Source organism: Python bivittatus, unplaced genomic scaffold, assembly GCF_059951505.1.
Source record: "Python bivittatus isolate LINGU-HERP-01145 unplaced genomic scaffold, Pbiv_v1 ctg000080_np1212, whole genome shotgun sequence".
In the NCBI taxonomy this organism is placed as follows: Eukaryota; Metazoa; Chordata; class Lepidosauria; order Squamata; family Pythonidae; genus Python; species Python bivittatus.
Genome location: NW_028277035.1, coordinates 70618843 through 70635970, shown reverse-complemented (window position 1 = coordinate 70635970; position 17128 = coordinate 70618843). Strand labels below are relative to the sequence as shown.

The 17128-nt window shown below is 38.6% G+C and overlaps 1 protein-coding gene across 4 annotated transcripts in view; it reads left to right on the top strand.

The window, feature by feature from the left end:
• The window catches only part of ITPR1 (inositol 1,4,5-trisphosphate receptor type 1), a 265258-nt gene that overhangs the window by 77807 nt on the left and 170323 nt on the right, over positions 1–17128 (top strand). For all 4 annotated transcript variants that reach the window (XR_015794923.1, XR_015794924.1, XM_088134326.1 and 1 more), the window contains exons 4-6: positions 9589–9704; positions 13644–13730; positions 15787–15945. Coding sequence is in view for 2 of the 4 variants with exons in the window: in XM_088134326.1 (XP_087990452.1) it covers positions 9589–9704; positions 13644–13730; positions 15787–15945 (362 nt within the window). In the remaining 2 variants the exon portion in view is untranslated. The remainder of the gene's footprint in view (positions 1–9588; positions 9705–13643; positions 13731–15786; positions 15946–17128) is intronic.

Here is a 17128-nt window from a genome sequence, read left to right as displayed (position 1 = left end):
CTGGCTTCCTTGGAATTAATATATCAGATAAATATTTATCTGATTGACTGATATTCCTAGATAGTCCAGGAAAAAAAATTATTGGGAAGAAGCCTCAGGTTTGTTTGCCAATCATATTAATCTTTATTTAACAGTAAAAATGTCCTCATCATGCTTGAGATCTTTTTATAGGATCAGTTTTGCAGTACTGTTATATATTGCTCCTGATTTGTATGACATCCTATTATAAAGTTTAAAGTTAAGTATACTCAAAACCATTGAAAACATTGTTCAAATCTAACTAACGGCTATGGTATGTCTATTTTAATCACATTTGTCCAACATCCAGTGCTGGAAATTACCCATTTCTCCTCAAGATGACTGAGGGTCACCTATTGGCATGAAGAAAAGACACTGAGGGTTGTCTGCTGTCTTCAGTGTTTATGCACCACAATCCCCAGGAAGTGGGAGAACAAGTGAGGGCTCCCAAAATTTCCTCCTCTTATATTGTTTTGTGCATATATAAAAAACTATATTTGCTGTAGTCTTCTGCAAAGGAGTTGCTCAGGTGGAAAGAAGGCTCAACTCTGGGACCAGCCCATTCTCTTCCCATGAAAGATTTAAGGCAAAGTTCTGGAGTAACATAGGATAATGGTAGGGTGACCCATTTGCTCTCTTCCATAATCTTTTGAGGGATACTCATGAGCAATTTTGAAGTAATCTTTTCTCCTTAATGTTATCTCCTGAAATTTAACTCCTATGCAACTCCAATATATAACTAGCAAAATGAGAATATATAATAGAACTGTATATACTATTGTGTTATCTACTGAATTACATAATGACAGTCTAAAGTTTTATTTCTGCCTAATTGCAAAGAGGCAGTTGGAACAGCTGTTCTATTTTTCACATTTCTGGCAGCTAGAAGTTTTAATGGTTACTTGGAGCACTCAGTTTTGAAAGAGCTTGATTTAATTTTTGCATTTTCAGTTGCTTAGCGACTGATGAGGGGAAATAAAGTGCTCTGAGTTCTGGAATGAAGTCTCTCTTTCCTCTTCATTTCCTGCCCCAGCAATAGCGTCCAACTGTATTTTGCCAAGCTGTTAGTATAAATACTATACTTTGACATACATTCAAATTTTTATGTCACACTGACAGTATCAGGTGATGACTTAACAAATGAGAGGATATGCTGGAGAGGGCTTCTAGGAGCCCCTTTGTTTTAAAAAAATAGTTTGATAAAAAGTTAATGTTTGTTTGTTTATTCAATTTATTGGGTTTTTTTGTTTTATTTGTTTTAATTTTGTAAGCTGCCCAGTCATGAATGTGAAATGAGCAGCCAACAAAATTAAAACAAATAATACCAACCCCCGAATAAAATAACCATACAAACATTAAAAATGTTAAAACAATTAAATGATTAAAAAACTACACAGAACAGTCACAGGAGAACACAGTCAATTGAGGAACAGTACAAGCATTTTATGGGCTCTGCACCACTCTGTGATCCCCAGGCCAGATGGTAAAGCCAGGTCTTCAGGCCCTTCCGGAAGGCCAGCAAGGTTGGGGCCAGCCTGACCTCGGGGGGGAATGATGTTCCATTGGACGGTGCAGCAGCAGAAAAAACCCTATTCCTGGATCCCGCCAGGTGATGCTCTCTAGTGGACAGAACCTGCAACAAGCCCCTTCTGCTGGACCTGATGGGACAGGTGGATGCCACTGGGGAGAGTTGTAACCTTGGAAGGATATAAGATAATGTGGAGAGAAGTTCTAAGGAAGGATCCACACATAATAACTAGGTTGTATCTGCAGAGGCAAAAGATCCAAGGCAGGGACCCAAAGGGCTTCCACTGAATCCCAGTAAGAGATGTGGGTGGAAGCAGATTTGAGGAAGACTCATGCATTGTTACCTGGTGACATTAATTATTCTTACCTCTCGCATAACCTGGTTCCAGACAAACAGCAGGAAGGGAAAAAAATGAGAGATCCTGGATGTCTTTGCTTTTCTGGATTGCCAAGTAAAGACTTTTCCTGCTCTCTCCCCTGCCATTGGTGAATGGAGAACCTTTGATTACCTAGTTGGCAGCATAATCTTGTTATGAGCCACAAGCAGTCATCAAAAAAGTATTTAAAAAGTATCACCATAAAAGTCACCAAACAGTCTATAAAACTTACTTCGCTGTATTAGTCTCTCATTCATTTGCTAGATCTCATGAATGATTGAATGTCATGAGCCAGACCACTGCTGCTCGTGGTAATAATGCAAAACTGAAGGGAAAATACATGAATCTACCTTAGTTCTTCTCATTCAGTCTAAAGCATACTGTATAATGCCAAGGTGGTTACTTTTATTCCTAGGATTTTAGAGGGAGATTCATAGTGTTGTTCTAAAGGAAAGCAACTTTAAGTTTAGTTTGCATATGCAAATATTATAATGTGGAAAGAAAGAAAATATTTCCATGGTCGATGGTAATCTAGTTATTTGAGGAAGACCCTGTTACAGATATAGTTACAGATTACAGTCTGGTTATAGAAGAGAAACTCATCGTTTGTGTAAAATGTGGTTAAAAAACCACATATTTCAACACACCACATTTTGAGTTTTGTAATAACAATATTAGCATGTGTTTGGTCGGTTTTCCAGTGTGTCATTGATACATTTGTTATATGCTATTATTTCAGTGCTTGGAAATGGAATTCATACTCTTAGCAAGATTTTATTAGTGTTTGTCATAAACTGTAACAAGGCAATCATTTAAGCCATAAATCAGTCCAGGTGATTTGGAAGCAAATCATAAACGGCAACTTAAAATACACAGCTGGTCATTCATAGTTCTTTTAAAATAGCTTTTTTTCCCCTTTTTCAACAACTTTCAGGTTGTAAGAAATTTACCTCTGTTTCACAGCTTCTAAAGCAAAGGGTTCCACTCCTGCTGCTCTGCACTGTTTTCGCTGAACAGGAGACCATTTACTACATTTTGAGCAAGTGTTGTTTGGGCTTTCAGTAGCTAAATAGAAACGTATGTCTTGCATTTAAAAAAATAATGCAGTAGACCTTGTAGTGGGAAGCCCTGTTTTGCTCTGTTAAAGGGAACATGGTCTTGCTTCCACCCTGCTCAGGAATGGGGATACACATTTAAGCACTTCTGGCAATCTGAATTGGGTAAACATTGCACTGAAGGCTGACCGAGCTAGAGGCTGCAATTGTAGCTGGCTAACATAGTAAGAACATATGAAGGCTAACTGTTCTGGAAATGGGAGGGAGCAGCGGGCTTTTAAGATTTGTTTGCTCTTTCTGTTCTACCCTTAATACAAGCTTGTGATCCTTGTTTTGAGACAAAAGTATGGGCATAGGCTAACTGTGCTTCCAAGTGGAATCTATCTGATTGATTCTTGCTCAGGGTGGTTTAGCATTTGGAGTTGCTTTAAGTCTGAGGTGGCAATTTCTTTCACTTCTTCACTTTAATTAGATTGTTGCAACTAAATAATAGAATATAATGGGATTCCTCAGGGTAGCTTAGTTCAGCTCAGGCTTGTTTGATTGCAGCCATGTGTGCACAATTATTCTTTGGTCAAAAGTCCTGATTTGAACATTTGCCTAAGATCTGGTGGCTGGAAATGATTCATGGTATTTATTTGTTTGTTGTTTGTTAATATGTATCCTGTCTTTCCTCCAGGAACTTAAGAAGTCTTACATGGTCATTACCTTCCATTTTTATTCCCACAACTAACCCAAAGTCACTCAGTGAGTTTCCATGGCTGAGAGTACGCTTGAATCTGGGTCCTGGTTTATCTCCCATAACTGCTTAACATTAAATCATAAGAGTTTGAAGGATGTCAGAGGTCGTATAGTCCAACACTCTGCTCATCGCTAAAGCATCCTTGATAGATGGCTGTCCAGCCTGCTTGAACGTCTTTACTGAAAGAAAACATGCCACTTCACAGCCTGTTCCATTGGTCAGTAGCTCTTACCACAGGAAATTCTTCCTAATATCTTAATCTGTTTGTGTGTGTGTGTGTGTGTGCGTGTGCCTTCAAGTCAGTCTTGGCTCCTGGTGATTGCCTGGATTAGTCCCCAGATGCAAGACTTAACATTGTTTCCTGTTAAATTTCATCCTGTTCACTTTGACCCACTGTTCAAGTGAGTCTAGAAGTGTTTTGAAGTGTTAGTTGCTCCTCCTAATTTTGTGTCATCTGAAGATCTGATAATCATTCCCTCAGCCCATTCATCCAAGTCATTGACAAAAATGTTGAACAGCACAGGATCCAGGATGGAATCCTGTGGCGCTCCACTCAGTGCTACTCTCCAAAGTAGTGTGGAGTCATTCATGAGTACTCTCTGAATGTGGTTGTTCAGACAGTTATAAACCATCGAACCCATCATCTAGATTATATGTTACCATTTTATTTTAATGAGACTTTGTCAAATACTTTGCTGATGTGAAGGTACACAGTGTCCACAGTGTTTTCCTGATTCATTAACACTGTCAAAAAAAAGATCAGATTAGTCTAGCAGACCCACATGGCACTGGTCCTATCTAAGTGCTAACAAATATGCAGTTTAAAAATCTGCTCTAGGATGTTGCCCAATATAGATGATATACTGTCAGATCTGTGATTTCCTGGGTCCTCCTTTTTTCTTTTTTTGAAGTTAGGAACAACATTTGTTCTCTGTCAGGCTTCTGGGGCTTTACAAATTCTCCAGGAGTTCTTAAAGGTTACAGTTAGCATTTTTGTAGTCACTTCCATTAGTTCCTTCAATACCCTAACATGTAATTTGGAATTGGATACTTGAATCATTTAAAATAGATCAGTATTCTTTTACCCTGTCCTTGTCTATCCCAAGCTGCAACTCCTTCCTTCCACTCCTGGCACAATGAATGCTAGCCATGAGAGAAGAGAGATCTAAATTATGAGTTAGAACATTCTGCCTTCTTGCTATCACCGATAAACTTCCCAGAGTTGCTGGAAATTGAACGGCATATACATTTATTATTATTGTTGGTTGCACAGTCATCCAGATGTTTAGACTGGATTTGGCATTTTTATCCACCTATCAAGTCCATCCCAAGGACCTGGGATAGGCAGATGTTATTTGATGGTGTTAAAGGTATTGTCGCAGGATATAAGCTGTTCCAAGTAAAGCAGTCTTTTGCAATTGACTGGTGGTGATTTTGTCAACGCCGATGGTCTTCAAGTGGTGCTCCAGATGTTTTGGGATTGCACCCAAGGCCCCTATTACTATTGGTACTATCTTTGCTTTCTTTTGCCACAGTTCTATTTCTGTCTGCAGTTTTTTTGTGTACTGGCCATGTAATACTTTGCATGGCCACGGCTCTTTTCTGTTCTTCGTTTGGTCTTTCTTGTAGGCCAGTTTGGTTTCTTTGGTATTCAGTAAGCCTTCATGGTGTACTAGCTTCAGTGCATCTTCTTCACTGTCCTTCAGATATTCTTCCAATGCCCCCCCTTTTTTTTTTTCAACTGTCTGGTGTACTTGCAACATTCCACAACCACCTATGCTCCTTGGTAAGTAGAGTCTGTCAACATTGTTGTGTGGATGAAGAGCGTGATTCATTGTCACTATTTTTCTGGTCTTCCTATCCAGGGCTTTTAGTTCAGCTTGAGTCCAGTCCACTATTCCAGCTGTATATCTAATGACTGGAATTGTCCAGGTGTTAAATTGCCTTGATGGTATTTCCTCCACTGAGTTTGGACTTTAAGAACTTCTTCACTCTCATGATATATTCACTACTAACCTTCTTCTTGACTTCAATGTGCTTGATGTTGTCAGTTTGAAAGATGCCCAGGTATTTGTAGTGATCTTCATCCACACTCTTGATTTATTTCCATTGGGCATCTTGATTCCTTCAGTTTTCATTATTTTCCCCCTGCTCACGGTCAGGGTGGCACATTTGTCCAGTCCAAACTCCTCTGCAATATCTTGGCTGTATATTTGGACAGCGTTGAGCAGCGATTCTATTTCAGGTAGTGTTTTTCCATACAGCTTCAGATTGTCAATGTAAAGGAAGTGGGATAACCTGGCAGATATTTCTGATGTTTGATAGCCATGGCCTGACTTGTTCAGTATTGTTGACAGAGGAATCAGCGCAATGACAAAAAGTAGTGTTGATAGTGAGTCTCCTTGAAAGATTCCTCTCTTGATGTTAACCTCTCCCTGTCTATCACCATTGACCAGCAACTTTGTCTTCCATTGTGCCACTGATCTTTGCACAAAGCTTCTGATGTTTCTACTGTTATTTCTGGAAACTTGATTATCCAAATATGTGGCAGGAGTCGAATGCCTTCTTATAATCAATCCAAATGCCTTCTAGTTTTCCAAAATCATCTTGTCAATTAGGAGCTGATCTTTTGTCCCTCTGCTGTTTGGGTGGTTTCCTTTCTACTCAGATGGAAAGAGCTTGTTTTCATCCACATGTTGTTGGACTGCATCAGCTACCATACCAGTTAGCAATTTGAAAGTTGTTGGTAAGCAGGTAATTGGCCTGTAGTTGCCTGGTGCTGCCCCATTTGTTGGATCTATCATTAGCAGGTAGGTTTTGCCAGATGTTAACAAATCTTCAATTTCACCTCCTTGCAGTATATTGTTAAACTGCTTAGCAATGAGTGGGTTAGACCAGTCAGATGTTACAGCCAAAAAACATGCAGTTCATCTTCACCTGGTGCTGACCAATTCTTGATCTTCCTTGCCCTTTTCTCCACCATTTCTGCTGTTATTACAAGTTCTTTCATTTCAGCTTCTTTTTTATTCTTATCTGCTTATCTCCTTTATCCAAGCTGCATTCTTGTATTTCTTTGGGTTGTCCCATAGCTGTGCCCAGAACTTCACTGTTTCTTATTTGTCAGGTGTTGAGTGGTTAATTGCAGTCTCTCCATTGATGGCTTGGTAGAAACATTTCTGATTCGACTGAAATTGGAGATTCTGCCTATAGTGTGCAATTCAAGCTTCGTATCTGCTGATCTTTTTGGCTATAGCTGTTATTTGCTGCTTTATTATTTCCAGTGCTTTGTTGATCTTCCTCATTTCTAGGTGATATTTCTTGATCAGGTATTCTTTGCACTTCTTGTTCTTCAGCTTTTTTTTTTCATTTGTTCTAGCTTGCTTGCATCTCATCTTAGCATGCTGTTCTTATTTTCCAATCTGATTTTCCATTTTGGTGGTGCACTGTTTGGCTTTTTTTCTTGTTTGTTGATTTTGCATCCAAGGTATTCAGTTTTAACCACAGCTGTGCTTAAACCACAGTTGGTTTGTTTCTTGCAGTGAGCTGGTGCTTATATTTGATATTACAGTATTGGCATCGTTTAATACTTGTGCTAGCTGTTTCTTTGCAACAAGAATGCTCAGTTATTCTTCGTTTGAATTCCTCTTGTTTTTTACTTAGAGGGCTTTGTTCTTTCTGAGGAGAAGGCAGAGGAGAGGGTGCCTGGTTTGGGAATGAAAATGATTCAATAGCTATGCTGGCTTCCTCTACTGCCGACTCCCCTTGGTTTATCTCTACAGTGTGAGGTACTTCTGGCAAGGCTTTGATTTCTTTGCCCTGTGTAGACTTTTGCAGTTCTTCCAATTCTACTTTTGTGAACACTTTATTTTGTATTATAAATCGACTTTGATCTGCTAATCTTCTGTTATTTTTAATTCTGGATGTTGTTCTTTCCAGAACTGGTGCATTCTCTTCAGATACCTTCTTCTTGTTGGGCTTGATTTGTAATAGCAAATAATTATTTCTTTGTTTTCAGTCTTTGTATATTTGCGATGGGTAAACAACTTTTCTTCCAGTAGTCCTGCAGCTGCTGGCATTGGTAGCTCAGCTGACAGTCCTGAGTCATGTAGCCCACTTATCACCAGATGTCCAGGAACTAGAATAGCTAGTGCAGTCCTTGTTGACCCGGGCAATGACCAATCTGGTGTAGGTTTCTGTAAATTATGTCTCACCATATTGTTTGTGGGAGAGACACTCTTCGTCTGGCTCCTCTGATGTGACCTGTCCAGTGTGGTTGAACCTCTGGCATAGCTCTCATCCTTCTCGGAGCACACAAGCCCCACAATCATGTCAAGGTAGTGCCTCACAGGGGTGGTGGTGGTGGTATTATTATTATTATTATTATTATTATTATTATTATTATTATTATTTCTTACCTCCTTGCAACAGACCTACAGCTTCTTTGCCTTTCCTTTTGTTGCTGATGTACCCTTTTGCTGATGTTGTTTTAGGGATTTCTTGCAAGTCTCAATTCTTTAGTCTTTCTGACACAATCCCTACAGTTTCTGGCAACTGTCTAGTGTCTTTCTTTGGTTATACACACCTCCTTCCATTTCCTAAATATGTCCCTTTTTCTTTTTAACATCTTAGAAAGCTCTGTGTGTACTTTTCTCCTTCAGAACATCAAGCTATTGAATCAGTTCTATCTTTCATCCTAGTTCATCAACATTTACTCTTCTGAAATCCAATATACAAGTCTGACTCTTCTCTAATCCCTGATACCATGAAATCAAGGATAATATGGTCACTTTTTTTCAAATTTACAGTAACCTTTATTTCTTCAATCAATTTCTCCTTGTTGGTAGGGATTAGGGCCAGAATAAACACACTCCTTTCTTTCTTCTTACAGTTTCTCAGCAAGAGAGACAGGAATTTGTTAGACCTCTGAATCTTGGCAGAATTAGATTACCAGCAGATGAATCTCCCACTGTCACTATTGCATGCTTCTTTGTAAGTTTGGTCATCCAGCACAGAAAGCCTTCATCCAGGTCTTCTTGAGATCTTTAATAAACTTCCACGACAAAATCAAATTTGTTTCTCTCTCTCCTTTGACTTTTATTCCTTTTACCCAAAAGCTCTCAACAGGATTTCCATGTTCCAGTTTGTGAATTTCTTTGGTTATCAAAGCATAATCTTTGTACAAAAAATACTCTTGAGTATTTGAATTCCTGTTTAACCTCTGAAGGACCATATTTGTAGTAACTTTGTAAACTATTCTTAAAAGAGTCCACATTAGTCCTATTGTTTAAGCCATCAATTTCTGTATCATTTAGGAGTTAAGCTGGGATATAGAATTAGAAAAAAAATATCTCTTTCTCTGAGTCTGCAAAGAAAAAAGAAACTATTTTAGCAGAAATGTGTCTGCTAAAGTCAATGCTAGGTATTTTTTTCCAGCATACTAGTGTTAAAAACTGTTACAGTGGATATCAAAGCTTTTAAAACCTTGTTTGGGAATCAGGAAGATATTTGTGCTTCACAAACACTTCTACTTTACAATGTTTATCATAATCAAAGATTAACAAATGTTTCAGTTCCAAATTTTCCAAGGTAGTTTGGAAATAATTTGCTTTATTAACTCAAAAAGCAAGTTGACAAACTTTTCCTTTATTTAGGATCATTTAAAGTGTTTTTGAGATATAATAAACAGTAGAAGTTATACCATGGCTTAGTTTTCTTACTGTTTCATTCCAAGAACTTTTGATTTCCTATGACTTGTTTTAAATTGTTTCCTTAAATGTAAAATGCATGGTATTAATAGTAATAACATAATTATTCTTTATAGTTATGTATAGCGATAACACAACAATCCTTTTCTTATGTCTCTTTGTAGATTGTCTCTTTAAATTATGCCCCATGAATCGCTATTCGGCACAGAAGCAGTTCTGGAAAGCTGCTAAACCAGGAGCTAATAGCACAACTGATGCTGTGTTGCTCAACAAACTACATGTGAGTACGTGCTCTGGAGTGATGGTCTTTGACCTGCTCTCATTCTAATTTCAGGGTTACAGTTATAGCATTAGTTGCTCCAAACGTATGGTGCTCTGAGACTAAAGATTTGAAAAGGGAACTACTTCAGTTAAGCTTGCAAAGATAGACTTAGATATATGTCTATTATATTTTAAAAGAGGACTTAATTTTTGAGACCAGATACTTACACATTCTTACATTGTTGCAGCATGTAGATTTGCTCACATGATACGCTGAACCAATTATTGTATCTTATCTTATCTTATCTTATCTTATCTTATCTTATCTTATCTTATCTTATCTTCAAGATTTAAGGCTGCCCAACTCAAACAGTATGACTCTGGGAGGGCATACAGCTCAAAAAATGAACAATAAACTGCCACCACCCCAATATATTTTTAAACATATACAAAATATAAATATAAAATTGCAAACAAGCATCATAACCAAACAACCAAAACAGGACTTTCAATCAACTGGCCCCTAATACCTGGGGGAAGAGCCAGGTCTTCAATGGTTTTCCTAAAAGCAAACAGAGTTGGGGTGTGTTAGATATCGGGGGGGGGGATTGGTCCAGAGAACAGGGCCAATCACAGAAAGGGCACACTTCTATCACCCTTCCCAAGTAGATTAGATAGGAAACATGACCAGATGACGTAATTATATTTTATTGGCTACATTAACAGAATCTTGCAAGTCTGATAGTATAAATCTCCCACCATCTCTTTTACAGCCTGAGAAGTTAGGGAGGTTCCTTTCTGAGTTTCTTTCTCTGTCTCTGTCCATTACATAGCCGCAGGCTATGTCCTCTCTTATCTAATTATTCCCTAGGCAGCATTTCTTCCCCCTGTCTCCCAAGGTCATTTCCACATACCGTTACATGCTTCCTAGGTCCCATAAGATGACAAGATTTAAAAGAAAGAACCTGGAGTATGCCCGCCCTGTGGGAGCATGTGGGGTTGGCAGACATTTTTGGGAGAAGACAGTCCCTCATGTCCTATGCAATGTAGGACTTTAAAATTAATAACCAGCATCTTGAATTGCATCTGAAAGCCTATTGGGAGCTTGCAGAATAGCAGTATTACACTGGCATAACAAGATGCACCCATAACTACCTGCATCACTGCATTCTGGATCAACTGAAGCTTATGGATTCAAGGGAAGCCCCATGCAGTTGTGCAAATCCCCCTCCGCCACAGCTGTCACCTGCTCTTTGAGCAGGAACTGTGAATCCAGGAGAACCCCCAGATTTCACACTAAGTCTGAATGGGGTAGTGCTATCCCATCCTGAACCAAAGAGCAAACCCCAGATCTGAGGGACCCAAAACCCTTAGCCACTCAGTTTTGGCAGGGTTGAGCCACAACCTGTCCCTCCCTGTCCAGTCCCTCACAGCCTCCAGATGCTTGGAAAGAATTTGACCACTTCACTTGGACAGCTGAGGACAAAGATGTACCATTGACCTCCCCTAGTGGCTTCATGTAGATATTAAAAAAGTGGGGAGGGAAGAGCCCTGAGGCACCCTGAAAAGTAGGAGATTACGGTTTGACCACTCCCTTCCCACCAACACAAACTTGAACCAGCCTTGGAGGAAAGAGGAGAAACACCATAGAACAGTGCCTTCCACTCCCAACCCCTTAACCTAATACAGTGTACAAATCCAGAAAATGGGAAAAAATGAATAAACCATTATTATAAGTGGTTTATTTATTAAATGTGTCTTGTAAGCACAGCTATTGTTCACTTTATCTGAAAAATAGAAAGCAAAACAAATACTGACATTTGTACAAAATAGAAGTAGAAACAAGCATGTATTTTTAACAAATGAATTATTTTAAATTGCACTGTTCCACAAGGAACAGTGGGTTTTATTATTTAGTTTATATTCTTTTTGTTTTTAATGTGTTGTGAGCCACCCAGAGTTGCATCTGCAATATGAGCGGCAATATAAATCAGTTTAATAAATGAATACACATAAATGCTCCTTTTCTATGTGTCTGGTCTTTCTGAGGAAGGAATGAGCCAAATTTAATCCAAAGAACTAACAGTACAGTACAGGTAGTCCTCGTTTAACGACTGTCCATTTAACGACAGACCAGAGTTACGACAGCCTTGGAAAAGTGCTTTACAACCCCCACAGTTACATGATCGCGATTTGCAACCTAGGACAGTTGTTAAGTGAATTGCCATGGTTGTTAAGTGAGTCATATGGTCGTGAAGCAAATTCCAACAAAAAACATCCATTGGGGATGCTGGATTAACTTAATGACCACGTGATTCACTTAATGCCACGGTGATTCACTTAATGACCATCGTAAAAAAGGTCACAAAATCAGCTCTGATTTGCTTAACAACCAAATCACTTAGCAACCTAAATTCCAGTCCCTATTGTGGTCAAATAGCAAGGACTACCTGTATATATAACTGGAAGTGTATAAAATTTATTGAGGGAAAATAATTACAAATGATTTAATATGAGGTCAGTTCCTCATATTAAAAAATGCCTTTATCTAACCTTGTAAACGTTCCATGTGGTTAAGAGAAGATTAAAAACCTGTTCTTTATAAATAAATTCTCAGGCAATGTACCTGGTCTCATGACAAGTTGAATTTGAAACCAAGGAAAGTTTCAAAAATAGCTTGATGGGATCTAGGCTGGGTAAGAATACAAAGGAGGCAGGCAAGCCTTAGCAAGCCTTTGGATCTTAGCCATATTTAGCTGTACTAGGAAAAGGCCTCTTTTTTGTGTGGAAGATGATTTGAAATGCTGCAGTACTCTTTGCCACAGCAGGCTAACAAGAGTCCCTTCTGAACAGAGGAATGCATTAGAGGATGCTCAGGTAATACAGTGGTTTGTTTCTAATGAATAATTCCTGCCCATGTAGGGAATACACAACATCTGGATGGAGAGTGTTCATTGAGAATTCTTGGTAAAGTCATTGCAAAGCTGTTTCCTGTCTTGGTACTTTTTCTCCATGTAGCTTGAAGTAATCTGTAAGAAAATGTTCAACATGCATATTTAGTCACGTGCATTTTTGGCTTGTGTATCTAGTGATGGAATTCAGGATCTTCTGCTGTAGATCAAGCTGTGCAAAGGGTCAGGTTATTTTAAACTAATGCCATTTAAGGGATTTAAGAATCTGGGGCGAGTTTTAACCAGAATGCAAGATCAGTTCTTCTTTTAACAAGGTGACACCTAGTGGCTGTTGCACAGAATGATTCGTTTGATTGTTCTTTAGGAAAAAAAGTACTAAAAATGGCATCATTCTGGTCTTATAGAATTATAACCTGTTTTTTAAACCTCAGAATGAGTCCTCTATTTTAAAAAGAAAGAATGCTGTTTTAGACATGAATCTGAACATTAATTCTAATCTACCATCTATTACTGATTTTTAGTATGTGTCTTTGTTTCCTTTTATATTTTTTTACTGCTTTTCTCTGCTTTCTACTTCCCTTTACCTTCTTTCATCTTTACCATTTCTTAAAACCCAAAACACCAATAAAAGGTGTCAGCATTTCCCACTTGGGTTAGAGAACAACCGATGCCTGAAAGCAGACATTTGAAAATATGAATTTTAAAAACTAGGAATGGGAGCGGAACTATACTGGAATAGTCTAATTTTACACAGCAAATTAGATACTTTGAAACCCGAGAGTCAGAGCTTGATCCATTGGATTGGATCAAGATTTAGCCCTACTCTGAGGGGATTAATTACATTTAGAAGGTTTTAATTAGTCAAAAGTTAGATGGATGAGATCAGTGGGTGAACTCTTAAGTGTTTCTGAATTCAGTGGTGCAATAAATATTTCCTTCTGGAATTGCAGTGTTTTTTGTAACATGTTTCATTTAGAAAAGCAACTTATTGCAGATTTTCCCATCCTTGCTCATCAGCGTATCCTTTGTTTGTTTATTTAACTTAGCATGCTGCAGATTTGGAAAAAAAGCAGAATGAGACAGAGAATAGAAAGCTGCTTGGTACAGTTATCCAGTATGGTAATGTTATTCAGGTAAGCAGTAGTTTACTTACTACTTCTACTTAGGAAGTCTTTGTGCAGTACAGATAATCTACATTATTTTCAAACTAACCTAGACAAAAATGCAAAATAATATTTTGAAAACATTCTGAATTAAAAATGCCTGCACAAAACAAGAAAAAAATATACTAGTGTTGCTATGCTTATTTGATCAGGGAGTATATCTTAGTGAGCAGTTAAATCAGAATGGGGAATCTTTGGTTCTCTAGATGTTGCTGACCTGCAACAACCAGCAGGCTCTGCTTGCACGACCAGAGGGTCATTCAGCAACATTTAGGATGTTACAGGTTCCCTCCAGCATAAGTTGAATCTTCAGACCATGTCATATTTAAACCTCATGTATCTCTGTTTTCTTAGAAGCATTACATTTGCAGGAAAAACCAGTGAAGAAAATGTATAAAATATCCTCCTAAATCATGTGTGTCCTAGGATTTTCTGTCTTTGGATACTCCATGGCTGAGAACTGGAACAATATTTGAAATTCTAAGAATGACAGAGATGCTAATATTGTACTGTTTGTTCAGAGATGACTAGTGGTGACATGCATTTCCCAACAAAATAGGTAAAGTGTCATGGGTAGGCATTTTCCCACTGGTTTCTTCAAGATTTTTGTTTTAGAATCAATTGGGGGAAATTTCTATTTTGCAGTTTTGTTTAGGAGTGTCAGTTCTTTATACAAATGTACTTAGAACATCAGTTCAATAAGTATCTGCATCCAAAATGCTGTATTAGGCCAATTTCTACTATCCAGAATATGCAAATATAGCCCATCTAATAATATATTCTAGATATAAATCATACAAATAGTTTCACTTTCATGCCAGAGATTCTGGGAGAGAGAGAGAGATCCATCTCTTGTGATGGTGGGAAGCACCAACTCCTGCCTGCTTCCTTCCTTCCTTTGCCCCAGAGTAAGTTAGTGGGTGTTTACTTAGGAAAAACAGAATTGGGAACACAGAATTGGGGCTTTTTTGAGTGATCTGTTTGAACGCCTGCAGGATAGCTATGGGATATGTCAGTTCTTCTAGAACTCTTGCTTTATTTCATCAAATAAAAGGGCTACTGTGTATTCAGGTTCCAGCATCAGGATGTAAGGTTTGGTTCTGCAGTGGCTGAAATGGCATTGTGAGAGGGGACAGGATGCCAATTTTCTCATGTTCTCTCTTTGTGAAGAACAATGCCTGGTAGAAGCTTTTCGAGATTGTTTTTTCCAAGTTCAGCATCTGGTTTTATTGCCATAAGAAGGCTGATTGGTGCTCGAGAGCTGGATTGTTTCCCAGTGTCAACATGGTATCTTTGTCATACTTCCATTATCCAAATATTGGTTTTACACTAAGGTATTCTGTAAATGCTTTGAGAGGGTCATGTGGAGTATTGGTTAGAGTAGTAGAGGATCCAGTTTAAAATCCTTGCTAAGTCATGAATGTTGTTGGGAAACCTTGAGTGGAACTCTAGCTTTAGAAAGGACAAATGCTTTAAACATTGCGGATGCTTATATCCTGATAAATATACTACATGTCTCCTTGTCAAGTGCCATTTACCAACTATTCTGTATGGCTGATGTAACTACAAGTCTTCAGCAGCTTCTTTCTGGAGTGGGAATTATTGCTGGAACTGTAGAAAATTGTGGGTAGGATACTCAACTGTTGCATATCATTCTACATTATAATATGAACAATACAGGAATTTTAGAAGCATCAATGAACTACATTTCTGCTTTGAACAGTGACCAGCTCCTAAACTATATTTGGGTAACCATTGCTGCATAAGTCACAATACAGTGGTTTCCCACATTGCCTCATGACTCATGGTTACCAACCACAGTGGCTGGAGTATACATTGTACTAAGCCAAAAGCAAATCAAATTATGATCTATACAAAATGTGAACCTTGTGAATAATTATTGCAGTAGGGAGAACTATTTTAATTTCTTGTTGTCCTCCTTCCTTCCTTCCTTCCTTCCTTCCTTCCTTCCTTCCTTCCTTCCTTCCTTCCTTCCTTCCTTCCTTCCTTCCTTCCTTCCTTCCAGCTCCTGCATTTAAAAAGCAACAAATACTTAACAGTAAATAAGAGACTTCCAGCTCTGCTAGAGAAGAATGCTATGAGAGTGACGCTAGATGAGGCTGGCAATGAAGGTTCCTGGTTTTATATACAACCATTCTACAAACTGCGTTCTATAGGAGATAGTGTAAGTTTACAGCACTGTCAGGGAAAATTATTTGAAATTTTAAACGTTTTTTCATCAATAGCTTATTTTCTTGTAATAAATTAAATGCATTGTTTATATGAAGGAGTGGTGCTTCTCCGTCCACCCCCCCACCATGAAAACAATTGTACAGTGGTACCTCTACTTACGAACTTAATCCGTTCCGTGACTCTGATCGCAAGTCGAGTTGGTCGCAAGTCGAGGTAAATTTTCCCATAAGGTTCAATGTAAATACGGTTAATCCGTTCCGCCCTCCGAATTTGGTCGCACCCCGAAGCAAATTTTCCTATAAGGTTCAATGTAATTACCGTTAATCCGTTCTGGCGTCTGCGGACCACACGTCAGGGGTGGAAAAGCGCCTGCGCGCCGTGCGGCGGGGTGGCAAAACGCCCACGTGCTGTGTGGCGGGGCGGCAAAACGCCTGCGCCACGCGTCAGGGGCAGAAAAGCGCCCACATGCTGCGCGTCAGGGTGGCAAAACGCCTGCGCGGGGCGGGGCAGAAAAACGCCCACGGACCACGTGTCAGGACGGAAAAATGGCCGCGGATCACGTGTCAGGGTGGAAAAATGGCTGTATCTCGAGGCGGAGTTCTCACATCGAGGTAAATTTTTGGGGCCGGAGCTGGTCGTATCTTGAAAATTTTGTAAGTAGGGGCGTTCGTAAGTAGAGGCACCACTGTATGTGAGAAAGAGAGAGAATTCCTATAGAAGCAAATGTTTTGGAAACAAGAAACGTTTTTAAAGACCAGAACAGTAACTGTTTAAGTTTTCTCTGACTTTTGAATGATTATGAAAATAACGTCATTCTGTTCACTTAAGAACTCCTGTGTTAAGATATTTTAGTTTATATCAACGCATCAATAATTATTTTGTCGGCTAATTATAAAATGATTGGGAACCTAATGGAAATTTAAAATTATGTATTACAATAAATATTAACTTCAAGGTTTCATAAAACTCTTTCTGCTGTTTCTATTCACCATGGGTATCCAATGCACCACAAGCAGTATTTGTTATTTAATGCATTTAATTACTTACTTTCTTTATTAAATTCATTCAGTTTATTTTAAATATGTTATATAAGCCATTCTTCAGGAGCTCTTTCAATGCAGGTATACCACAAATTGTTATTACAATATACTGGAATAAAAATAGTACATTCATCT